This window comes from Colias eurytheme, chromosome 19, assembly GCF_061535395.1.
Source record: "Colias eurytheme isolate Ceu_HAF_F1 chromosome 19, ilColEury1 Martin Lab GWU primary, whole genome shotgun sequence".
NCBI classification, from domain to species: Eukaryota; Metazoa; Arthropoda; class Insecta; order Lepidoptera; family Pieridae; genus Colias; species Colias eurytheme.
This window is the reverse complement of record NC_142998.1, coordinates 900,183-924,865: the sequence shown is the minus strand read 5'-3', so window position 1 is coordinate 924,865 and position 24,683 is coordinate 900,183. Positions and strand designations below refer to the sequence as shown.

General features: G+C 33.7%; 5 protein-coding genes across 5 annotated transcripts; 2 read left to right on the top strand and 3 right to left on the bottom strand.

Annotated features, from left to right (window-relative positions):
* Positions 1 to 256: 256 nt before the first annotated feature.
* On the bottom strand, positions 257 to 5,229 carry LOC149899931 (alpha-galactosidase MYORG-like). The gene is made up of 9 exons (XM_090113386.1): positions 5,208 to 5,229; positions 4,429 to 4,548; positions 3,448 to 3,648; positions 2,534 to 3,194; positions 2,040 to 2,232; positions 1,666 to 1,775; positions 1,184 to 1,439; positions 785 to 941; positions 257 to 474 (listed from the first exon to the last, which is right to left on the bottom strand). The coding sequence occupies exons 1-9, from the start codon at positions 5,227 to 5,229 to the stop codon at positions 287 to 289; spliced, it is 1,908 nt and encodes a 635-aa protein (XP_089969512.1). The 3' UTR covers positions 257 to 286.
* Positions 5,230 to 5,663: 434 nt separating this feature from the next.
* Positions 5,664 to 11,874, bottom strand: LOC149899930 (alpha-galactosidase MYORG-like). The gene is made up of 9 exons (XM_090113056.1): positions 11,761 to 11,874; positions 11,041 to 11,157; positions 10,459 to 10,665; positions 9,568 to 10,228; positions 9,012 to 9,204; positions 8,330 to 8,439; positions 7,857 to 8,130; positions 6,612 to 6,768; positions 5,664 to 6,033 (listed from the first exon to the last, which is right to left on the bottom strand). The coding sequence occupies exons 1-9, from the start codon at positions 11,828 to 11,830 to the stop codon at positions 5,765 to 5,767; spliced, it is 2,058 nt and encodes a 685-aa protein (XP_089969182.1). The 5' UTR covers positions 11,831 to 11,874; the 3' UTR covers positions 5,664 to 5,764.
* A 1,220-nt stretch (positions 11,875 to 13,094) lies between these two features.
* LOC149899929 (alpha-galactosidase MYORG-like) lies at positions 13,095 to 18,277 on the bottom strand. Its single transcript, XM_090113058.1, has 9 exons — positions 18,143 to 18,277; positions 17,383 to 17,487; positions 16,906 to 17,070; positions 16,075 to 16,735; positions 15,697 to 15,889; positions 15,385 to 15,494; positions 14,404 to 14,659; positions 13,916 to 14,072; positions 13,095 to 13,309 (listed from the first exon to the last, which is right to left on the bottom strand). The coding sequence occupies exons 1-9, from the start codon at positions 18,165 to 18,167 to the stop codon at positions 13,122 to 13,124; spliced, it is 1,860 nt and encodes a 619-aa protein (XP_089969184.1). The 5' UTR covers positions 18,168 to 18,277; the 3' UTR covers positions 13,095 to 13,121.
* A 1,491-nt stretch (positions 18,278 to 19,768) lies between these two features.
* Tbca (Tubulin binding cofactor A) lies at positions 19,769 to 20,433 on the top strand. Its single transcript, XM_090113261.1, has 2 exons — positions 19,769 to 20,031; positions 20,293 to 20,433. The coding sequence occupies exons 1-2, from the start codon at positions 19,823 to 19,825 to the stop codon at positions 20,420 to 20,422; spliced, it is 339 nt and encodes a 112-aa protein (XP_089969387.1). The 5' UTR covers positions 19,769 to 19,822; the 3' UTR covers positions 20,423 to 20,433.
* Positions 20,434 to 20,470: 37 nt separating this feature from the next.
* Positions 20,471 to 22,924, top strand: LOC149899927 (uncharacterized). The gene is made up of 4 exons (XM_090113260.1): positions 20,471 to 21,028; positions 21,460 to 21,646; positions 22,088 to 22,295; positions 22,774 to 22,924. The coding sequence occupies exons 1-4, from the start codon at positions 20,471 to 20,473 to the stop codon at positions 22,841 to 22,843; spliced, it is 1,023 nt and encodes a 340-aa protein (XP_089969386.1). The 3' UTR covers positions 22,844 to 22,924.
* Positions 22,925 to 24,683: the final 1,759 nt, after the last annotated feature.

Below are 24,683 nucleotides of genomic sequence, written 5' to 3'. Positions count from 1 at the left end.
ACCTATAAACCTCTATTTTATTCGGTTAGAATTTTTAGAAAATTTTTCTTATGTGTAAGGAAAGGATTGATAGAGATAGCTAAATAAGATAGCTAAGTAAATTTGTTTATTGATAGTACAATATGCTAATTAATCATAAGTTCAGTAGAACCCTTTAAATTATTTTTATGAGGAACGATGGTGTGAGTAAAAAACGTGTTTTAACATAATAATTTATTAATAAAAATACACGAACTGATGATACTGTGGATGATACATTATTTTCTACTCTACATTCAAACTTATTCTACACCTTTATAAAATAAGGCAAAGTATCCAATGGCGCTGGATAACCTCTTATCCAATCACCACCATCATGTATTTTGTCTGGATTTCCTTGAGCCTGCCATTTTCCGTTTGGCAAATAGACGTCACGTTTCTTAGCGCCATGTTCTATGACAGGAGCTACTAAAATTGTTTCACCGAGCATGTACTCTGAAAACACGAAATGTATAATTTAGAGGAACATTTAAAATGCACATTATTTACCGAAAAAAAGGTAATGTTTTATCTCTTCAAAATGCATTTGTAAATTGTTTAGTAAATGAACTTTAAAAATTGTGACTGCCCCATCGCAATAATATTTTACCTAAGTATTGCCATGCACCACGTAGGTACTTGTTTAATTCTAAGATCAAAGAGACATTAATTAAATTTAAAAAGACATCTTAGCTCATTCTAGTCAAATTTTATAAGTAAATTATATTTACAAAGACATCCTAGTTCAAGTTAAATGTTAACTCACGGTCCCAAATATCATAGGTTTCAGTATTATTAGGTTCTATCCACCAAATAGGCGGGTTGACAGGTGACCCGTCTTGTACCGCTCTCGAACACGCCTCTAGCAGTTTTGGCGCGAATGCTTCGTGTAGATCGACGAATTTCTTGCTTATTGCTATCGTCTGGAATAGTTATATACCTATTCAGTAATAAGCTGTTTTGTTACAGACTTTTTAAACATAAAAGCTACTGAAACACAAAAGATTGTTCAGTTCTCTAGTACTTTTATGGGGTTCTAATGAAAAACTGAATTGAATTTTGCCCTCTACATTCTCTAAATATTTAAATATTTGCCTTTTGTTACGAAACATAAATCAATAAAACAAAATATATATTTTGCATGTAAAATATTACTGAATTATACCTCATTATCAAGATCCCACGGCACATAGGAAAACTGTAAACTAGGCATAAATGTACACGCTTGCAACCACCGTATGAATAGTTCTTTCGAAGGAGGTTCATTATAGCCATTGCCACCGATCATATCTGGCAGCACCAGAGAGTAGCCGTTCATGTTCAGTTGGAGTAATGTGGTGATGACTGTTGGAAGACCGTTCTCGAAGGTCCAGTAACTATCCTTGTCTATCATGCGCAGGAAGACGGGTAGATCTTGCGTCCTAGAGTAATGCTTTTATCAACTGGTGTAGGTATAGTTAAAGGTACAGGAAGGTATGGTAAAATAAGACACGTTCCTAACGTTGGAGTGCAATTCTGATTGGTGTTTGCTTCATTGCTATATCCAACACAGCTTAGGTATTCGCTGTGCAACGGCCATAATTTTTGTAGGCTAAAGTTCTGTCAAATTTAAAATTATGGCAACTTTACACTTCTTTTAAATGTTACCTATATCCAGTTCTAACTTCAACTAAAGGCCCAAACTGCGCCACAGTTCGCACGTAGTCTGCTGTTATGACACCCGGCTGGTCGTTGATATCGCCTTTAAGTACTGGAATCTAAAAAATACCAATAGAATTTTAATTTATCCTACTTCCTCATAATATTTAAACGCGAATTTTTGTAACAATGTATGAATGTTTTATATTCTTTCCCACGAAAACCACTGAACGGATTTTGATGGTTCTGCTGTTCTGCTCAATGCTACGTACAGCTCAAGGCTGGGATTTTCTAAAATAAAACTGCTAATTTTAATAGGACAGGTTTTGCTCATTTGGGAATAAGAGTAATCTATCTATTTCTGTGGAAAATAAATTACCTACCTGCGGCGACCAACTAGACTCTCCACCGTCGAACTTAAAGCTATCCACGCCATACTCCATTTGCAAGTTCTTCAGTCTCTCTGTGTACCAGACACGCGCGTCTGGGTTGGTAAAGTCGATGTATGCTGTGGTGGTACCATTGTCATTCCACCAGCTAGTTTCTACTGAACCGTATTCGGATAACACTAGGTAACTGAAAGGGGATTATAATTGGTAAGATTTTTTTTAAAGTGATAATAGAGACATATTTTTTTTGGATTCATGTGATGTTATTTTTTTTAATAATACAATCAAAAATAATTCTGAAACAAAAATATTCGAACGTTTGTTTTTGCAAAAACTTCATAACGACAACCTGTTTTTGATGGGAAAATCAAAATATATTAAAGCAGGGAAGGTTTTCATAACCGCAGACACCATATCAAACGAAGATGAAATCGAAAAAAAAATTTATCAGATAATATCATTGAACTTATCCTTTTTTTTCTGCTTACCCTTTTTCCACTGCCTCAGAATACCAAGGTTCACAATCCTTATTAATAAACGGATGAGCCCACATCGTAACTCTAAATCCCATCTCTTTTAAAGTAGCGATAGTATTCTTAAAGTCAGGAAACTTCCTCTCGTCTACGGTAAGAGATCCATAACATTTTTCCCAAACATCATCTATCTCTATGTGACTGCGTTTAAAATCATGGGTAATGATTTCATTCGCAAACTTTAATACTACGTCATGGTTAATGCCTCTTTTATATCTTGCCCACGTAGACCATATAGGGTACGTAAGCATGCCTTCATCTGGCAATCCATTGGGTTTCTTCAAATATTTTTCTATGGCAAACTCATGAGCTGCCCTTGGATTATCAAAAATACCCAATGCGTAAACTAATTCGTTTATTTCCCTCTTTTTTGAATAGGGAGGTTTTATTTCTGCATAGAAACACGCAGCATGCTTATCTATGTTATTCTGATTTACGAAAAGGGGAACTTTCTTGTCGAAGTAATAAAAAATGCCGTTAGAATTGAGCCAGTATGGTTCGGCTACAGCGCAATTGTCTGCTTCTTTCGTGACGTACGAATAATCTTGCAAGAGCAGTTTTTCGATTGGCCAGTACTGACGTTTTTGTTGTGGTCCTCCGTACCAATGATGGCTACCTAAAAAATAGAATATAGGTTAATAATCTAGGTTTTTGTTCACGGATTAATCACATAAAAGTTATTAGAGTTCATTGCTTTAGTTTTGTTTGAAAGCCATTGTGACTGAAAATAATAAATGGATAACTAAGATGCTAAGACAAACACTGATTTCGAGAAAAAATACAGCTCAAACAGGAAAATTCCTTTACACGTTAGAAAATACATTCTTATTGTCAATAATTACTACAAACAATGGGTTATAAATATCTACCTAAATTAACGCAATCTTCAAGCCGCTCTTTGTTTCCTGAGAGCCAGGTAAATGTAATGAGATGGCCATTGGTCACTTCTTTAGCCGTAATAGTGAGTCGTGTATCGTTCTCGTATTGTAGGATGATGTCTCCATCTTGATTCGTATCTTTAATGTCTCCGGCGTGACGGCCTATCACGGAAATGGTTTCTCGGAGACCCTCTGAGGAATATATGTAATGGATTAAAGATGAGATCTTGCTTAAAAATTGATGAAAGACTATTTAACTTATTTCGGCTTAAATTTAAAATCTTTTTATTTATGTAACTTCGTTTTCGTTTTACATTGATTTGTCATGGGAGATTTGAAAATGAATTTAATCGATTTCATTAAATCTCGGTACTACACAAAATTGGTGGTGATAAATGTGTGATCCTAGAACTGAGAGGTCTTCGATCCCTGGCATATACAAAAAAATATTTGGAAAATCCAAAAGTGCACGCCTCATAATTTTTTTTTAATAAATATTTATTAATTATTATTTTTGTTTATTTAATAACAATTAAACCACATCGAATCAGACCCTGAAAAATGAAAGGGTTCTATTCCTGAGCATACTCAAGCGTAAGAGAAAAAAAAAGACTAGATTAGTAAAGTATTTCGGTCGCTATCGTGTTAACAAGAAAAAGGATCCGCACATAGTTACAGACACACGGACGTCCAAGACAGAACTTTTTTAAACTGTTTTTTAACTAGTTTAAATAACAAAAATGACATCAAAAATATCATGAACGTTAAAAATAGTGTTTTTTCTTAATATGTGTGTGTATGTATTATCTTACAAGTGCAATGTATGATACATAAAGACATTTTAAGTTTGAAAAATCAGATGTTTTGCGCGAAGTGACAGTAGGTAGTACCCACCTCAACGCTTCGCTTAAGAGGCGTGCAAAATTATAATCATTGGAATGAATTTGTATGCTAAAAATAAATAATACTTACTGCGATCGGATATAACGTTAAGTCCACCATGAGGATTGTTTTCCAGTTGAAGTTTTATGTCTGATGTATCCAATATCTTGATATCCACAGCATACACGCTCGCAGATAACACTGCGAGCACTATTTATGCAAAAAAAAACTAATAGGATTAATATGTTGAAAGTTGAAAAGGAATAGAGTTGTAATTTGGTTGTAAGGGGTAAATTTTTGGTGTTACGTATTTGGAAATTTAATATTTATAAGATTGATATTCATCGCATCTATGAATACCTATAATATTTGCATTTACAAAAATCTATCTGTACATCTCCTTACTCTAATTATAGACTAGATTTTCAGGACTACGGACTATATTAGAATATTTAAGAGCAACAATTAAGGTAATTTTTGTTACAATTGGAAACAACTTTTGCAAAACCTTTGCAGCGCCGAAGAATGGAGATCTTAACTTGGTTCGACTCTGTTTTCTCTTTATTTATCCGTAGGTATCTTTCTATCTATTCGCAATTAAAATAGAACTATTAGCTTGTATTTAAAATATAAATGTCCTAATATCAATAACTAGCTGTTCCCTGCGGTTTTACCCGCAGTGCTCGACATCTGTTGGTCTTATCGTGATGATATTATAATTTATAGCCTTCCTCGATAAATGAGCTATCTAATACCGAAATAATTTTTCAAATCTGACCAGTAGTTCCTGAGATTTGCGCGTTCAAACAAACAAACAAAATCTTTAGCTTTATAATATTAGTATATAGATAAGAAAAATGTATTCTCACAGAACAATAATTTGTGGTCCATATCGTAGGTCAGTACATCGGCGACTGTGTAACTCGCATCCCTGCGCCTGCGTTTGTTATGTATCTGTTTTTGCTATCATTGGAAGTAATTACATCTCTATAATTATAGGCAGATCAACTGATCTGTTTCAGCCATTTAACCTTTCTTGGAAATCGTATGGAAATTACAACTAAGTGTTCGTAAGCGGATCTTACAAATCACTTCTCATGACTAATAATTTTACTTATTTTTTAACATCTCTTAAACACCTGTTTACAGGTATTATTTAAATAGCTTTCTTTTAAGACTGGCTTTTCAATCGTCCAAATGCAATGAAATTATTTTACTGCTTAAAATATTTTCCAGAAAAAATAATAGGTAGGAACTCGGTCCTTGTCTAAATAAATCTTATCTTACCTCTCGGTTTTGAGTTTTGGAAATAAAACAACAACAAATTCTTAAATAAGTATAATTTATTTTATCTTACTAACTACAGTATTTTATTTACAATTCACATTTAATATATTAATACAATATTAAAACTCTCAAAGGTTAATTAAACGAAAATCATAGCTAGAGCTAATAGGAAGGTAGCTAAAGTTAAAGTAGGAATAGTTGCGGAATCAGATACATTTTCTTTATGTTTCACGAAGTAGGGAAGTGTCTCTAAAGGAGCTGGGTAGTTTTTGAGCCAAATGGGGCCCAGATGAGCCCTGTCTGGGTCGCCTTCTTCGAACCAAGTGCCAGCTGGTAGGTAGATGTTACGGGTTCTAGCACCTTCCTTAAGAACTGGAGCGACGAGGATTTCTTCCCCTAATAGGTATTCTGAGAAAGATGGGAAAATTATCTTGTGTTTTATAAAATTCGCGTAAAACACAACTTTAATATTTGAAAATTTTGTAAGCTGAAATAAAAATTATCCTGATCGTTCGCTGTTCAGTGATAAGACGGGATACAAAACAAATTTAATTGATAAAACTACTATTTTTATGAATTTTTTAGTTATATTGGCTATTGCTAAGATAATTAAAGTTGAATTTTTTAGTTAATCGAATGTAACCCGAGGTTTCTTACGGTGTATCGTGGAGCATATAAGCTGCTCGTTCAAGAGACATATCAACATACTTATCTATCATAACCTTCCTCATCTTAATCTTTATATCTTAATATCTTAATACTATCATAAAGGCGAAAGTTTGTATGGATGTTTGTTACTCTTTCACGTAAAAACTACTGAATGGATTTGAATGAAACTTTACCACAATATAGCTTATACATCAGAATAACACATAGGATAGGTTTTATCCCGGAAATCCCACGGGAACGGGAACTATGCGGGTTTTCCTTTGAAAACGCGGGCGAAGCGAAATAATATTCATAAGATGTATAAGAAAATTATTTACCATCAGCTATAACCAAGGCCTCAGGGTCCGTAGGGTCGATCCACCACAGCGGAGGGTTCACAGGTGACCCGTCATGAACCGACGCATGCATGGCCGCATAGATCTGGTCAGCATATTCTGCATGGAGGTCTGTGTACTTCTTGCTTATTTCGATCGTCTGGAATATATTGAAATGATGTCTATAGGGTTTTTCCTTGTTCAGGTACCAAAGATAACGCGATAAACTAAAATGTAATTAAAAGATGCTATAAGAATTATATTTTTAACTATGTTTGTTTCATTTGGATATGAAAATATCGATGTTCAAGTTTGGTGTTAGTGGTCTAAAATCTTAACTCTGCATTGTTATAATAAATCGTCTAAATTCTAATGATTTAGTTAGTTTGTAACGAAATCCGACCAAAGGTGCTTATTTCACTAATCAATAGTAATTACTCATTCAATAAGATAATTGATTATTGACGATTAAATAGGTATGCTATAAATATTAAGTACGTCTTATTATTCCTGAAGGTGTCTCTGGCAATTAGAGTTAATTTGTATTTAACAAAGGTGATGACGAAGATTGTAAACACGAAGCCTAGCATTAGAAACACTTTCATTGTTATTAAATATTGATTGATTTGTTTGTGAGATGTATGTCGTAATCGATCATGCGATGGACAAAAAATACCTACTAGAGATTAGTCTAACTGCAATATGTTTAATAATGATATCTATACGTATAAAACACAATAATCTGCTTTACAACTGCAATGCTGTTAATTTAGTCTATTTTAGATGTTGATATGATTTATTGAAGTGAAAACTTCTTTAGCGGCGTTGAGCACTTTTTCTGTAATGGGTATAAAATCTTAAACTCGCGTCAGGACACGTGACCTGATCGAAAAAGCGTAAGACGGATACCATTCCAAAATATCAAACATGATCAACGTTAATAATCAAGTTTTCATTTCTGCCGGCACCCCCGGAGTGCAACCCGTCTTTTTTTTTAAAACCACTCGTTTCAATTTTTAACATATTTTTGTAAGTAGCTATAACGAAAATTGACGCAAATCGTATTATTCAATTACTCTACGATAATAATATATATAAAAGGGGTGCGTTAATACGCACCCCTATTTAATTTTGAGTAGGGATGTGTTGATGTGTGACGAATTAACTGTGCTTTCCATTGGATATGGTACGAAAATAGACTTGGCCGTTTCTTTTATTCTCCATAAATGCTTAATATTCACATTTTACCTCATTATCAAAGTTCCACGGCACATACGAATACTGCATCGACGGTAAGAACGTGTTCGCTTGAACCCAGCGAATGAACAGTTCCTTAGAAGGAATGTCAGCTTGCGCGTGGTTCAGGTTGTATCCATTGCCGCCGATCATGTCTGGTAGCACGAAGGGGTAGCCGTTCAGATTCATCTGGAAGGTGGTTGTGATGACCGTGGGCAGGCCGTTGTTGATGCCCCAGATGGAGTCCCTGTCTACCATGCGCACGAAAATGGGGAGGTCTTGAGTCCTGTAAAGTAAAGTAAGGTTTTGTGTATGATGATAGGAGTATGGAGTTAAAAATAAACTTTTTTTAAGAAAATATTCACAGAAATAATAACTTTTCACGACCTTAATGAATCAATTTTTATGTGGAAAAAGGTTGGATAAATAATTGATAGTTCGAACCACAGAGTTCAAACAGATGTATAAGTTATTTATTTTCTTACATAAATGCTGCTCTGACTTCCACCATGTCCCCGAATTCTGCGCAAGTTCTCACAAATGCGTCCACTATGTGGTGTGGGTGTAGATCTATATCTCCATTCTGTACTGGCACCTAAAAATAATTATACAATAAAATAAATAAAAATAAAAATTGTTGTGTGGTTTTATGAAACCACGGTAAAAGTGAAACTTTTCGAACACTGCTTTATACCTACTCGGCAGCCGACCGTCACGCGACATGCGCTACACAGACCAAAAAGTTTGAGACAATGTAATAAAAGTTTCACTTTAAAAATATGAAAGCTCGAGTATTGTCGTTACATATTTTTTATTCATATTCTTTGTTAGCAAGGTAAAATTCGTTGTGGTAGTATGCTGTAGTACATATCATGTCGTTGGCAGGATTAATTTTATTAATTGATATTTCTTTCGTTTCAAAAACATAAACGTTATTGAAACGAAAGAAAATATTATGCTATCAGCAGAAATGTTAAGTTTATGAATTATTGAGGCTTAATAGGCTATTATTGTGTTACAACGTGATTATTTTTATATTTTTATGAGATATGTTTGTTTTTCTTAATTTATAAAAGAACTCTGTCGAATTAGGTTAACCTGTAATGATAGTTAGTTCTATGTGTGTGTGTAAATAAATAAATAAAAAACCTTTAATTCTATTGTTACCTGTGGCGAATAGCTGCTCTGTCCAGCGTCAAACTTAGCGCTATCAAAGCCATGAGTATCGAGAAGGTTCCTCACTCTAGAGGACCACCAGCCCGCCGCGGCCGGGTTCGTGAAGTCGATCAGACCTGGCGACGTGCCGTTGTTGTTCCACCAGGATGCTGCTGGGCTGCCTTCTTCATTGAGTACTAGATAGCTGAAGATGGAAGTTTATTGAAATATTTTGTAGGTTAAATATGTATTTGGAAAATGATAAATGGGATTTATGTAAAATTGTTTGTATGTGTTATTAGCGACTACTTATATTTATTTATTTTTCGTTGAATATTGGACATTTTAATCGTTGATGACAGACGATCGCATCAGAGATCAAATCTACTTAATTATGAAAAGCAAATATTTTAATGAAGTCTTGTTAAAATAATGATGATATGATCGAAAAACAATGCACTGTCGATAACTGAACCAAATGCAATTACATAATTCTGTGGAATTTTAATGTTTTTAATCTGCTTACATTATATTTTGTATGCAAATTTAATGCAACATCTCGACTTACCCATTGCTCAAGGCTTCAGAGTACCAAGGTTCACATCCTCCATTAATAAACGGATGCAGCCAGATTGTAACGCGGAATCCCAATTTCTTTACCTCTTCAACGAGATGAGTCATATTCGGAAACTTATTTGTATCGACTTCCATCGAACCGTAACACGTCTCCCAAAGATCATCAATTTCCAACTGCGAATCGTTAAATCCGTGCTCTCTTATTTCATTAGCGAAGTCCATAACTTTCTGTCCAGTGACATCATATGAGTATTGAGCCCAAGTTGACCAGATGGGGTGTTGTACCATGCGGAAGTCTGGTAAGCCAGACGGTTTCCCCAAATAGTTGGCCACTGCATGTTTATGCGCTGCTTTAACGTCCGACAAAAACCAGATATCATATGAAAGTTCAGTGTGTGTTCTTTTAGTGGAGTAGGGTTCAGCGATTTGAGCTCCAAAACAGATGTGATTTGGCTGAAGGAGGTTGTAGTCAACGAATAAAGGTACTTGTGGGTGCACGTAGATGTATTCGCCGGCAGAGTTAAGCCAGTATCGCTCGACTATGTTTGCGTTGTCGGCTTCTTGTGTCACGTATGCTGTGTAGTTCTGGTGTGCGTGCTGAATGGGATACACTTGGTCCTCTTGCATTGGCCCTCCATACCATTGCTTATCACCTGAACACAAAGTTCATTTTAAAAGAAATTTCGGATTTGTTACTTTTAGCTACATTAAAGATGTTTAAAGCAGTCTGTGAAGATGTAGGCGCTGAAAAATATTATACTTACTTATTGATAAACTATCGATTTTATAGTTCATTTCAAGTAGCGACGTACTCATAGTAAGAATTAAAATATTAATTAAAATAATTTGACTAGCATTCACTTATACTGTAAATATTCCTTACCAAAATCTATACAGTCTTCAAATCGCATCAAGTTCTCTGTATCCCATTTGATCTTAACGCCTCTCGCGTCAGCGTCTTTATCGAACACTGTGTTAACAGTGAGGTTGGTCCCTCCAATTTGGATAAGAACACCTCCCTCTATATCTTCTGACGTGAAAGATGAATATAACGTCTTTCCAATGTGGCCATATACAGTTCTCTGATCACCTATAAAATAACGTTAAATATTGAGAAACATTCGGACGCGGAAGAATACTAACAAATAGGGGCCCCATCATTAAAGCGGCTCGACGGAACACAGTGGGGTTTTAGTCGGTAAGAATGCGACATAACCCACGGCTCCTTCCCCGGGGGCCGTGGGTATCTTTGGAAGATTTCCCCACTATAAAAAAGGTGTTTTTCTTCAGAAGTGTTATCTCTTGAAATCGTGAGTCATATTGTTATTCGGTTAAATTCCCTGTATTATCAATGTTTTATCTTCTTCTGTCAAATAAACGAACCTAACATACCGACAAGAAAGCGCCGGAAAATTCGATAAGGATCTTTTACTTTTAAGTTTCTTTTTAAAGTATATAAACGTACCTTCTGTTAGTACCAAGTGGAATCCGCCAGTGAGCTGTGGTTCTAGCGTCAGCTCCACACCATCAGCTCGAAGAGACACTGGCATTGCATGGCCTAATGCGCTGAAGGCCAGCACCGCTGAAATTGAAGGAAAATATTATAAATATTATATTAACGGACTTGATATACCTAATAAGTATGCTTTTTTTTTCAAATTGAAGGAAAATATTAAGTATAAATATTATATTAACGGACTGGATATAATATGCTTTCTTTTTTCAAACTGAGTTCAGTAGATACTTACTAAAGAAATTAGGCAACGAATTCAATCACTCCTACGCTATTGTGCATTTTATAAATATTAAGTTTTTAATAATTTTATCAATTCTGTACCGATGGTCTAGTGGTAGCCATGTTCAAATCGAGATGTCTCAGGTTTTAAGTCGAAAGAAATAATAATTTAGTTATTAAATCACTAGAAGCCCGCTATCAGGAACATAGGTGTTGATTCTGTCTATATTCATGAATTTGTATCCATTACATATCCTGTATCCATTTATTATCATGAAAGAATAGGTATTATAAGTAGGGTGTCCCCTAGTTTGCACCATTATAGCAAATCTTCCCAGTTAAAATAATTTAGCACCCTTTATCCGAAATTCAGTCGAGAGCACAGTCTAGAAACCTTTACTTAGTTGTTTTTCTGGGAATCATAATAGTATAAATTAATTAATTACATACCAATAAAAACAGTCAAAGCCGCCATCTTTGATCGCACAGCAGCCGCAACTAACTCGTGATTTATTATCATCTTTTATCGAAATCTCTCGAAATAAACGATGAATTTATCAGATAACTTATTCTAACTCCTGTTGACAGTATCGATTTAAGATAAATATCTATAGGTAGGCATTAGGTAGGTAAATATTTATTCAATTGTAGATTGAAGATTTCCTATGTCAATATTCAGTACCTAGGTCTTGAGTGATACCCCAAATAAATAGTGGGGATTTGAAATTCAAATTCGTTTAAATGATTGATTTTAGCTTATGGGCAAATAGAAGATAATCTTTCTGTCATCAATCATCACCGTCTGTATATTTTATTAAAATAATTTTGGCTCTCTACAATCTCTGATTATTTAAATAAATCAACAAAAAATATATGTATGTATTATATATAGTGAAAACAATATAAATGTATAATTAGATTCCTCTTCATCATCGTCATCATAATTAGCCCTTATACGTTCCCACTACTGGGACACGGGCCTCCAATGAGTTTCCTCTTATTTTCTCAAAAAGAAGTAGTTACTTCACGTTTGTTATTGGTTTAAATTTATAACAATTTTTTTTGATACTGTGTTATTTAGTATCAGTAGTTATCATGAGATGACTATCAATTAGGATGAACAAGATTAAGATGTAGGTCTACGTCATTTGTTATTAAATTACTCCAACATAATAATAATAGTTAAAAAAATATAAAAATGTTGTATGGTTTTATGAAACCACGGTAAAAGTGAAACTTAGGCACAAAATTATCGTATTTGTACGATAATTATTATCGTACGGTTTGCCCGTCACGCGACATGCGCTACAGCCTACACAGACCAAAAAGTTTGAGACGATGTAATAAAAGTTTCACTTTAAAAACTAAAAAACACGCTTTTTATAGAAAACCGAACTAAAAAATAGAAAATAAATTTAAATGAATTTAAATTAAGAAAATAGTGTTAAAAATTTCAATGAATATCTATATCTACTAATATTATAAAGAGGAAAGGTTTGTATGTATGTATGTATGTATGTATGTATGGTTTCACGCATAAACTACTGGACCGAGTGTACTCCTGTCCCGTGTTGCCAAAATATAGGTAGTTATTTTAGTGTGATATAAAAAAAACACAAGTTTTACTTAAAACAGTTTATTAGTTGTTTAATCTTGCAATATAAAATAGGGCAGGATGTCCAAAGGAGCAGGATAGTCGCACAGAGTGATTGGCCCAGTGTACTCCTGTCCCGTGTTGCCAAAATATAGGTAGGTATTATAGTGTGATATAAAAAAAACACAAGTTTTACTTAAAACAGTTTATTAATTGTTTAATCTTGCAATATAAAATAGGGAAGGATATCCAAAGGAGCAGGATAGTCGTACAGAGTAATTGGCCCAGTGTAGTCCTGGCCAGTGTTGCCATCCTTCCACTGTCCGCGAGGTAAGTAGATGTCGCGGGATACAGCGCCTTCTTCTACCACGGGAGCGGAGAGGATACGTGTGCCGAGGAGGAATTCTGGAAGATTGTGTGGTTGCTAATTATTTTACACAAAACACAGATGGAATTTAGCAATTAAATAAAAATATACGAAGAGTTTTAGCAGAATTTATTTAGCAGCATATTTTGTCACAGTTAAGGTTAGGTTCTTTCAATTATTTTTGTGCGTATTGAAGGTAAACTTTGAAATAATAATAATTTTAATATTTTGTAAAATAGATAGGTACACTATATAAAGCTTTATTTTGAAAATTCTCACAATATAAGATAAAAGAACTAAGGGTTTATCATAAGTATCGGTTAAGCGCGTCACACACGGTGAAGATACTATAATATTTTATCCGGTATCAGCGTTCTGACCATCATTTTTCTTTTTGTCATTGCGTACTAAGACCCCTGTAGAACCGCCATCCTGTTACAGATGACCCGAAATTTTGTGGGTCATTTGTAACAGCGCTGACGCGCTTAACAGTGGTAAGCGCTATTTTAAAAACATATCATTTTTATTATCAGTTAATTATTAATTGCACCACATTTTATTAAGGCTGTATACAATATTGTTTATAAATAGTAGTGAGTTTTTTAAGATAACATATCAACGGAAATAATATGTCTAATTCTCACCATCCCAAACAGCAAGTGCGGCTTCATCAGTAGGGTCCAACCACCACACGGGCGCGTTGACCGGCGTCCCGTCGCGGACTGACGCCTCCATGGCCGCTGCGATCTCATCCGCGAACTGCGCGTGTATGTCTGTGTACTTGCGGCAGATTTCTACCGCCTGGAATATGTGAAAACGAAAATTAAGTGGTTGTTAACTGATGAATAATGTTGCTTTGACAATATTCATCAGAAAAGAAAATTTAATAGTTTCTAAGTAATATAATTTTCATCAGTAAATACTAATTTTCTTTGAATTGCAGTTTATTTGAGTTGCAGCTCTAATGGACTACGTGGATAATTTGACATATAAAAATCTTACGTAAAACTTTACTGTCTTAATTTAATTCTCATTAAACTTTTTAACATAATATTCTTCTGAGGAAAACAATCATATCATCTATATATGAAAGTTACGAACAGCTTCTAAACCACATTCAAATAAAAAATACCTCGTCATCATGATCCCAAGGCACGAAAGAGTACTGCAGTGTAGGCATGAACACGTTCACTTGCAGCCACCTCACAAACAGTTCTTTGCTCGGTTTATCATTGTACCCATTACCACCGATCATGTCTGGTAAGACAAGGGTATATCCATTGAGGTTCATAGCGAGAAGGGTGGGAATCATGGTTTGGAGGCCATTGTTGAAGCCCCAGTATGTGTCCTTGTCGACCATTCGCACGAATACTGGGAGGTCTTGTGTTCTGTAATGGTGGAAAATAATTGGAATGTCTTTATGAAATTTGAAAACAAATGGATAAAAATTGAACTATGTCGTGTTTATTTTAATTTAATTAGCGATGAGAGCATCAATATAATAAAAAAAAAAACATTTCAGTCAACTAGTACAACTAGTAGTTACAAGTAACATACAAAAATTTATTTATTTATTTATTTATTTAAAAAAGGCTTACCAACTAGATACATAATTTTTTGTTCAAACAATTCAATATTTACTTAAAATAAACATTAGTATTTACGTATCTAAATTACAGGTAGGCACCGCTTTAACAATTTTTCATAAAAATTAAATTATATCTAAATTGAAACCAAAAAGTAAGAACTTCAATTACAAAATAATAAATATATCAACCCAAAAAAAGAAGGTTATCGATTACGTATTGCGTTATTATGTTTCAAGTTTGGTGAATTGCTAAATATTTTAGCTTTCTGTAAGGTTATAAAAATGAACACAATTCAAAATGCTTTAAAAAAAAGACGGGTTGCACTGGGGGAGTGCCGGCAGAAATGAAAACTTGATTATTAACGTTGAGCATGTTTGATATTTTGGAATGGTATCCGTCTTACGCTTTTTCGATCAGGTCACGTGTCCTGACGCAAGTTTAAGATTTTATACCCATTACAGAAAAAGTGCTCAACGCCGCTAAAGAAGTTTTCACTTCAAAAACTAATGAACATGGAAATGTACCTCATTCCAGATCTAACTTCAATCATGGGTCCGAATTCAGCGACAGCTCTCACGTAAGATTGGACAATGTGTCCGGGATGTAAATCAATGTCTCCGTTTTGAACTGGAATCTAAAAAAATAATTATTAGATTAAAAATTTATCCTTTAATTTGGGATACACAAGTATAGAGTAATATTTGTAAGTAAGTGTCAAAGTAAGTAAGTAAGTGTAAGTTTCAAAAGTGCTTCTAGAAGAAGTCTAATTGAATAAATAAATGTTTGAGTTTGAGTTTGAGTTTAAGCATTTTGAGAGAGCGGTTCATATACCTTACCTGAGGGGACCAGCTGGATTCACCAGCATCGAATTTCAAAGTATCAATATCATAAGTTTCAATCAGTTCTTGAACTCTGGTAGTGTACCACTTCGAGGCTTCTGGGTTTGTGAAGTCGATGTATCCAGGGATAGAGCCATTGTTGTTCCACCAGGTTGTGTCTGGGCTGCCTTCTTCGTTTAGAACGAGATAGCTAAAATAATTGAGCAAATAAGAATATCACGTGTTTTTTGTTTTACCATAAAAAATATAAGCTATCCGTTGGCTATAATCGATTTATTAAGATTTTATCATAATTAAAATTACACAAAACTAGAATTTAATGAAAACCTGAATGATCGATAAATATTAAGTATCGCATTAGCAAATATCACATACCCTTTCTCTAGAGCTTCTGAGTACCAAGGTTCGCAGTCCTTGTTGATAAATGGATGCACCCAAATAGCAACTCTGAAACCTAATCCCTTGATATCCTGAATTAGCTGTTTAAAGTTTGGCAATTTAGTTTCGTTCACTGTAAGAGATCCGTAGCAAACTTCCCATAGGTCGTCTATTTCGAACTGGGCATTGGGGAAGCCACTATCTTTAATTTCATTAGCGAAAGCCCATAGGCTGTCTTGATCAATTTCCCTGGAATACCTCGCCCATGTAGACCAGATGGGGTACTGAATCATTCTGTAATCTGGGATGCCAGAAGGTTGTCCCAAGTAATTGCTCACTGCGTGTTGGTGGGCTACCTTTGCGTTCTCGAAGAACCAGATATCGTATTTGAGCACATTATGTGTGCGCCTTGAAGAGTAAGGAGCTGCTACTTCAGCTATGAAACAGATGTGATTGTCCAAAACGTTGTGGTAGTCAACAAACAGTGGTGCTTCAGGATGGACGTAAACGTAAACACCGTCAGAGTTGAGCCAATATCTCTCCGATACAGCTGAGTTGTCGTCTTCCTTTGAAATTGTTGAGTATTTTTGCAGGTTGGATTTTTGAATTGGCCAGTATTGTTCCTTTTGTTCTGGTCCTCCGAACCATTGGGCTGAGCCTTATTAAGAAAAAAAAATATATCATGCTATTCTTTGTTGTATAATCGTAGATCAAGGTAAATAAATAAATATTTAAAAGTTTTGTGTGAAAAAAAAATGCATTCTTGTAAGTGCAAGTAACTGCACACAAAATGTAAACTGCATTTTGCTACGTATAAATAATTCTTACCAAAGCTATAACAGTCTTCAAAAACTCTATCACTCGGACCGTCCCACGAAACGGATAGCTTGTAGCCCTGGATATCGTCGTAGTAAGTACCAGATACGTCGAATGATACCTCATCATCATCGAGGGAAATCTTGCGCCCAATGTGACCCACGAAGTCCGAATTTCCTAAGTAGGTATCAAATAAAAACACAGACTATGAAATACTATAGTATATTATAATATTAATTTAACAGAATAGGAATCTTATCACAGTGCAGGTTTCCTTGTTATGTTGAAGGGATGATTCAGCTACTTTCAATTATCATTTCGGATTTGACATACAATAATGGCATGGTATTCTAAAGTAATACGAATTTAATTGATAACTAGTTTAAATTATTCGTAGAAAATAGAAATATTACTAGATCTTACTGATTCTGTTACTTCTGTTACTCTTCCTAATGACTATATTAGTTTTTTTTATTGTTAAGTACTTACCATTTGAAGGAGCAGCAATGAGTACCTTTCCACCGCTCTCATGGTCTTCCATGATAAAGGAGCGGGCGGTGGGCGACCGGGGTACTCCCAGCGCCACCGAAAAGCCTGTGGAAAAAGTCGAATGATGATGGTTAACAATATTTTGGTTTAATGTTATCGAAACTTTATTGAATTTGTACTTGAGAGGTTTACTAAAGATGCGTTATACGATCCTAAATTTAAAAGGATAGTCTAAGCTCTTAAATGCAATGATCATACATATCTAAGCAATGAAAAGACAGTTTGAATCTGTCCGTTAAAAGTGGGTCAAAATCGAGTCTTATAAGAATGGGCTACATACTAATTAAAGCGAATAAAAGCCGAACCAGTGGGCAAGTTTCTATGTGTTATTCTGGTCCATAAGCTACTTTTAAGAATAATCAAAATCTGTTCAGTGGTTTTTGCGAAATTCATTTTTTTTATAATTCATTTATTCACAAACTTTCGAGCTTATAATATTAGTAGGATGTTCTTTAATATTCTGCAAGTTCATAACTATGTCCCTGATAATTATAAAATTATTAGATTAATTCAAGCAACCTAAACAACAATTTTCTAAAATAGGTACCTACCACTCGCCCTGGCTCCAACAAGATACTTAGATTTTTTTTTAATTTAGCTTATTTCGCGTTAGTTAAGCTCGATTAAACGTAGGTTTTTACCAAGATAAATAAACGGAATTACGTCATCTTAAAAATTCTTAATAAAAAAAATAACTTACCTGCCAACAAGACAAGCCACTTCATTTTTAACCCAGAGAGATATGAGCGTAATACATTTTTAGAGATCAATTTATTATTTCTTCATATCACCTCTTATCTTGTACAGTTAGTCTTGACAGTATCTTTAATCCCCGGTTAGACGAAAACATATTCTATCGATATTCGAGTTAGTCTTTGATTCGAGTGTTTAACTCAACTAGTCTTCAACGTGTTGAAAATACTCTGTTCAACTTCATTGTGTTGAAAATATTCTGTGAAAAAAAGATCCTTCCTAATGATTAGGTACTCTTTGACTACTGAGAGATTTCCCAATTTTTTATTCAATTGTTGGTCGAGAAATATCGCCATATATAAATGAAGAGCGTTGAATCTCGATCAAGGCCCAGTTATACCTTTGTAGGCTTAATGAAACTTTATTACTTTTTTAATTAATCTCTTTCTATTGGATTAGGCGCTCTTCAATGTTTCATAAATTAAAATGTTTTTTTGTTAAACTACGCATTTTTGCCTTTTTAAGTTGTTGATATAATATCTATGTATTATACTTAAATCAATACGGTAGAAGATAGATAGAATTGTTTAATAAATAATAAATAAATTTACATCTTATTCAGAAGGCGATCATACATGACAACCTGCAGTAACCACCTTTGATATATAATTTGGACTCCATAACGGTTTTATCGAGTGCTGATAAAATTTTGTCTGATTAGATATTGTCATCTTAAAGTGTTTTGTATAAAATATGATGTTTGGTCGCGTTAGAGTATTATACATATATTTACCTCCTTATACAATACAACTATTATTTATAAAGAAAATCAATTAGCCTGTTTCACTCATTGATTGTCTTTTTAAATAAGTAGGTGATCAGTCTTTTATGTCCCGCCCAAACAAGATATATATTTTTCTATATCCTCACCGCGAATCGAACCTCGATACCTCGATTCTATGCTCACGCCTCAACCAATATGCCAAGGTTGTCTGTTAAACTTAAAGGTAATTTTATATGTACGTCATAATGTAAGCTTGATTAGAATTGTTTTTGATGTAGTACACATAATTTAACGAATAATTCTCATCCCTAGAAGAGTCTTTATATTATCTTATATTATCTCTTTATATTATTTTAATTAGTAATTATATTAGGATACCTTGTACCTATGTACATACTCAGAAACCTTATTATTGTTGTGTAATGTTATGTGGTGTTGGCCACAGGCCAACACCACATAACAAGTACCTAATAAAGCCAGCGCTTAAGATAATTGCAGCCACTGTGCCGCTAACGATAGCAGATAGTCTTGTAGTATTTGTATTCTCTTTGGCAGATAGTGTCTAACCCTGTGGGTCTACCTAATTTTGAAGATCATTATTTGAATTAAACCGAAGAAGTATTTTGGAATAGTTGCCATATAAAAAATAATCAATATAGTTAAAAAAATACTCACATGACGCTAAATTTTGTGTAAAAGATTAAGCTACACGTATTTACCTATTCATTCAAAAATACTTTTGCATACCTACATTGAATATTATATTTTTTGGGTATGATTTGCAATGTACAAATAGGTAGTTATGTCAAAGTCAAACCGAATTTGAAGGTGGTGGTGATTCATGACATCATGTTTCATGACACTGTCAAACTTGGAAAAAAACAAAAACGAGCGTGAGCAACAATGGCAGATCCCCGCATCAGGCAAATAAAAATTAAGACTGGCGTTGTAAAACGCATTGCTAAGGAAAAAGTCGTTTACGAAAAGGAGGCCGAGCAGCAAAGGAATAGGGTACAAAGAATAAAAGACGAGGGTCAGGACGAACATAATATTCGGAAGCAAGAGGAAGTTCTTCAGGAGTCTCTTATGATGGTCCCTGACTGTCAGAGACGGTACGTATTTATTTTACTAACATTTCTCTCTATGGGGCTGATTTTGAAACACATTTTGAACGTAGACTTTACGTAATTACAATTAAAAATGACTTTGTTTTCACATGTGTGCTAAGGTTATGTTTTGCGGTCAACATTTTAGTTGCATGATTCTTTTGTGATAGGCGGTCGCAGTGTGATTAAACTGTTTAAGCATACTTGAAAAGATTTTAATTCGTTTGATGTAAGTAAAATTAATTTAATAATCATCGTATTTTCCAGACTTATGAAAGCATATACAGACCTGAAATCAATCCTGGAATCGGAGCAGGACCTAAAAGAAAACGAAGATTACCAATTAGCTGAGCAGGTGCTCAAAGACGCTGAAAGCCAGCTGCCTGAATCAACCTAAACCTAGCTTTTATATTTTTCTTATAGTATTATAATTATATTAACAATCATGGCTAATAATCGAAACTTTTATAATGTTTATCACGGAAGCAATTCTACATTCCAAAATCAATATCCAAACCCATTACCCACTCCCCCACCCCCTCCTGTCACCCCTTTTTCTTTAACACCTCAATTGACTGATCAAGAATTTGTTAAGAAATTTGAACGTCGTATCAGGTCGACACGACATACTAAGCCAAAAGATGTAAATATTGGGCAATTGAAAGAAAAACTAACAACATTAATGTTGCAATTGAAAGAAATGCAAGAGAAACACAAGGAATTATCAGAAAATGTTGATAAATACACAGAAGAAGAATGGAAGTCTATAATGTACACTGTTATGGAGAAAAAGGCTATAATCAATGGAATAATTACACAATTTGATAGTCCATACATGGAGTTAGCTAGGAAATCCCTGGCAAAGAGATCCGCTAAACGGTTGCGTATGAAAAGATTGCGAGAAGAAAGGAAACTGGAAAAGATAGAAAGAATAAAAGAAAATGAGGAAAGATCTAGAAAGATTGATGAAGATCTGCAAAAGATAAAGGATGATTTACTCAAGGTAAAGCAGCTATGATTATTGTAAGCTATTTACTGCGATAACAAGTTTTTGTTATTATCAAGTTACAGGTTGACTTATAAAATGAAGATTTTTAGCTTTTCTGTGATGGTTTTTTTCACATCTTTATTATTAGTTCTTAACTTTAAAGTCCTAAGATATTATTTACTATTTAACTGTTGTCTATACTAATATTATAAAGCTGAAGAGTTTGTTTGAACGCGCGAATTGCGACGCGGGAACTACTGGTCCGATTTGAAAAATTCCTTTGGTGTTAGATAGCTCATTTATCGAAGAAGGCTATAAGGCTATATATCATCATGCTACGACCAACAGGAGTGGAGCCACGGGAGTGAAACCGCGCAGAGCAGCTAGTATTATAATTATAAGTATGTTATTTTGTGGATTGTGCAATCGTTTTAAATTGTCCACAGGAAGAACAAGCTAAATTAGAGGCGGATACAGTACTCAAGGATGTAATCAGAAAGAAGAATGACACCAAAAAGTGTTTAGCTAAATTGGATGCTATCTTGAAGTTGCGGCAAGCAAGACAGAACACAGCCAAAGGCAGAGGTCAAAATATATCTAATAATGAAACTGATGCCTTCCAAAAAAATATTGGTAAGTTTTTATTTTTGATTCTTCATGTATATTTTGGGGTGTAGCATAACATGCAATGTTTATACTGTAAGGGTTGTATTTCTTAGTAAATAACCTGTCTATATTATATTAACAAAACATAGGTGTATCAATAAAAAAAAAAATAAGTTTCAAATCTAATTGGCAATTATCTAACTTGCATTTCATTGTAAACTAAATTTTTTTAATACTATTCATTCACATTTAAAAATAATTTGTTTTTTATTGCAATACTAGTGGTCCACCCCGGCTTCGCCCGTGGTACATACATGTTTAAACTATCCTATCTCTCAAGTTGGATCGAACTGCACATGGTGTGCGAATTTTATTATAATCGGTTAAGTGGTTTAGGAGTCCATTGAGGACAAACATTGTGACACGAGATTTATATATATTAAGATAAGGTTATCTTATATCTTATAGAAAAGTTAAAAACCCTATGGACGCAAAGGCTAGAAATGTATGATAAAGAGGAAACCAATCTGCAAACTCAGCTGACCAAAGAAGCAAAGCCAGTGGAAGATGCCATACAAATAGACACTGTTTTGGATGATTGGAGGCAGGTGCTCTTTGGTGGGACAAACCCACAGGTTGATTTTAAAGGAGATAATGACAAGTTTGTTTCCGTCAGGTTGGTATTTTTTTTTATTATCTATACTTAATATTACAAAGCCGAAGAGTTTGTTTGTACCTGCTAATCTCAAGAACTACTGGTCCGATTTGAAAAATTATTTCGGCGTTGGATAGCCCATTTATCGAGGAAGGCTATTGGTTATATATCATCACACTAAGACCAACTGAAGCGGAGCCACGTGGGTGAAACCACGGAGCGCAGCTAGTGTTATATAATATTATGAGAAATATTCATGTACCTATTTTAACTATGCATTATACATTGAATAAAACAATTGCAGGAAATTTTCTCAATAATTATTTTTTTGAGTCAGTCTATGAATATTGCTGTATAAACAATATCATCTATAACTAAAAATCCAATCATTATCAACAAAAAATTACATAAAAATATAAAATTTATAATAGATAACTTCATGTCAGTACTTTTTTTTATTCATATGTATCTAATAGATATGTATTTTTTATTGTTTCAGGTCCCAATGGGATCAATACATTGATAGTGAAGGCTCTCCGCTTCCACCTGGATGGGTTGTCAACATATAAGTTTGGATTGTATTTACAGTTTTTCAATACATTTGATATTTTTTGCATTTATATCGCTTCCTAATAAATAATTTGATAGAATCTGTTGTTTTATTAATCATCCCAAACTATGACAGGAAAAATGTTGATCATAATTTTATTTTATACTAGCATACCGCCCGCGGCTTCGCCCGCTTTGTCTAAAACCTAATAAATTATATACTAAAACCACAGACTAATAATAATATACTACGTATACACTAAAACCTTCCTCTTGAATCACTTTATCTAATAAAAAAACCGCATCAAAATCCGTTGCGTAGTTTTAAAGATTTAAGCATACAAAGGGACATAGGGACAGAGAAAGCGACTTTGTTTTATACTATGTAGTGATAGATATCCTTAAATTTATAAGAAAAACAATATACTGTGTATCCAAGTCTTTTAATCATCATTTTTTTAAAGAAAATTACTTGTAAAAACACACCAAACGCATCTCCATTACATTAAATTACATTGCATACATTAATAATCTATGGTCTATGGACTAAATTATCTGACAGCGCACCAAAATTACTCGGTAAGTGGTATTTAAAACTAATCTTGTATAAAGTTCTTAGAATGAACATATTACAATATTATCGCAGCTCAATAAGATATAGATTGTTTTCAATAATAATAATTAATTTTTAGCGTTTTGAGCGACATCTAGGTCTACAAGAATATTTTCCTTATTACGATAACTTAACTTCTTTCAATCGAGTTTTTGACAATATTAGTTATCAATTTCTTTCACAGTAAATATATGGTTTCAAAGCTAAAATGATATAATTTCAAGGTTGCTCCCGAAACACGACAAATTTAAACACGGCCGTAACATTTCAAACTTTTAACCAATCCTAAGAATAAAACCTACATTACATCAAATTGAGGTAATACGGCTTCATACCAAACAACAACGTAGAACAGACTATAAACTACATGATTTACCTGCCTATTTTAATGCACGATTTTTTTAAACCATACATACTTGCCTTGCTTTAGTTTGTAGGCTGTTCCACGATGCTAAGTATTTCACTCACATTTATGTTATCATAACGTATCCATCAATCTTATAATATTATAAACATTAGAATTCTTAGGTAAATAATTTGCCAATCATTAGCCTTTAATAATAAAACTTCGTAATTTTCCCTCCCAAATTTTTGACGTAAGGCCAATGTCACAGATCACAAAATAGCGGTAAACTTCATAAATAAATTAATCGTTTACGATTGAAATTTCTAAACTGCATGGAATAATCTGCAATAATAATCACTCAATGATAGAACTATTTTTAAATTGGACTTAATTAATTTTAAAGTTACGAAGAATATGATCACTTGATGGGCATTTCGCATTTTCGCTGTTTTTGTAAACGCTTAAAAATGACAAGTGCAATTATCATAACATTTTAATTTTTTTTCATATTGCATTATATTTATTTCAAAATCAATTTATAAAAATACCAGAAATTAATAGTTTTACAGAAATAAAATAATAGAATACATCAATTCATCACTACCTATTTAGAAATCTTCTAAGGAGTGATTTCATTGCTCAAATAACAATAATAAAAAAATAACTTAAAATATTATTTAAACACAAATATCATAGTGTTTTAAAATCTTTACATTTTACTATTTGATCACATAGTCATTAAAACAAATAAAAATGTCATTTGAGCAACGAAAAATCACATGTATGTTCAGTCAGCTAATCTTACGTTTTTTAATTTTTCAGGGAAATGTAATGGCATGTCACAAAGTAAAAAAAGGTCTCAATTTTGTTTAACATAAAATATTATTGAATAGGCGATAAT

What these genes read in the sequence shown, in the direction of transcription:
- LOC149899931 (XM_090113386.1), bottom strand. Translation starts at nt 5,229, where the DNA reads ATGGACCACAAATTATTGTTCT. An exon ending in GGACCACAAATTATTGTTCT is followed by an intron (nt 4,549 to 5,207) that starts GTGAGAATACAT and finishes TTGCATAAATAG; the next exon opens with TGCTCGCAGTGTTATCTGCG. An exon ending in TCTGAGGCAGTGGAAAAAGG is followed by an intron (nt 2,233 to 2,533) that starts GTAAGCAGAAAA and finishes ATCCCCTTTCAG; the next exon opens with TTACCTAGTGTTATCCGAAT.
- LOC149899930 (XM_090113056.1), bottom strand. Translation starts at nt 11,830, where the DNA reads ATGATAATAAATCACGAGTTAGTTGCGGCTGCTGTGCGATCAAAGATG. An exon ending in CCACTTGGTACTAACAGAAG is followed by an intron (nt 10,666 to 11,040) that starts GTACGTTTATAT and finishes GTTATTTTATAG; the next exon opens with GTGATCAGAGAACTGTATAT. An exon ending in TCTGAAGCCTTGAGCAATGG is followed by an intron (nt 9,205 to 9,567) that starts GTAAGTCGAGAT and finishes TTCCATCTTCAG; the next exon opens with CTATCTAGTACTCAATGAAG.
- LOC149899929 (XM_090113058.1), bottom strand. Translation starts at nt 18,167, where the DNA reads ATGAAGTGGCTTGTCTTGTTGGCAG. An exon ending in TCAGAAGCTCTAGAGAAAGG is followed by an intron (nt 15,890 to 16,074) that starts GTATGTGATATT and finishes CAATTATTTTAG; the next exon opens with CTATCTCGTTCTAAACGAAG. An exon ending in GAAGTTAGATCTGGAATGAG is followed by an intron (nt 14,660 to 15,384) that starts GTACATTTCCAT and finishes CCACCATTACAG; the next exon opens with AACACAAGACCTCCCAGTAT.
- Tbca (XM_090113261.1), top strand. Translation starts at nt 19,823, where the DNA reads ATGGCAGATCCCCGCATCAGGCAAATAAAAATTAAGACTGGCGTTGTA. An exon ending in GTCCCTGACTGTCAGAGACG is followed by an intron (nt 20,032 to 20,292) that starts GTACGTATTTAT and finishes CGTATTTTCCAG; the next exon opens with ACTTATGAAAGCATATACAG.
- LOC149899927 (XM_090113260.1), top strand. Translation starts at nt 20,471, where the DNA reads ATGGCTAATAATCGAAACTTTTATAATGTTTATCACGGAAGCAATTCT. An exon ending in TGCCTTCCAAAAAAATATTG is followed by an intron (nt 21,647 to 22,087) that starts GTAAGTTTTTAT and finishes TATATCTTATAG; the next exon opens with AAAAGTTAAAAACCCTATGG. An exon ending in GACAAGTTTGTTTCCGTCAG is followed by an intron (nt 22,296 to 22,773) that starts GTTGGTATTTTT and finishes TTATTGTTTCAG; the next exon opens with GTCCCAATGGGATCAATACA.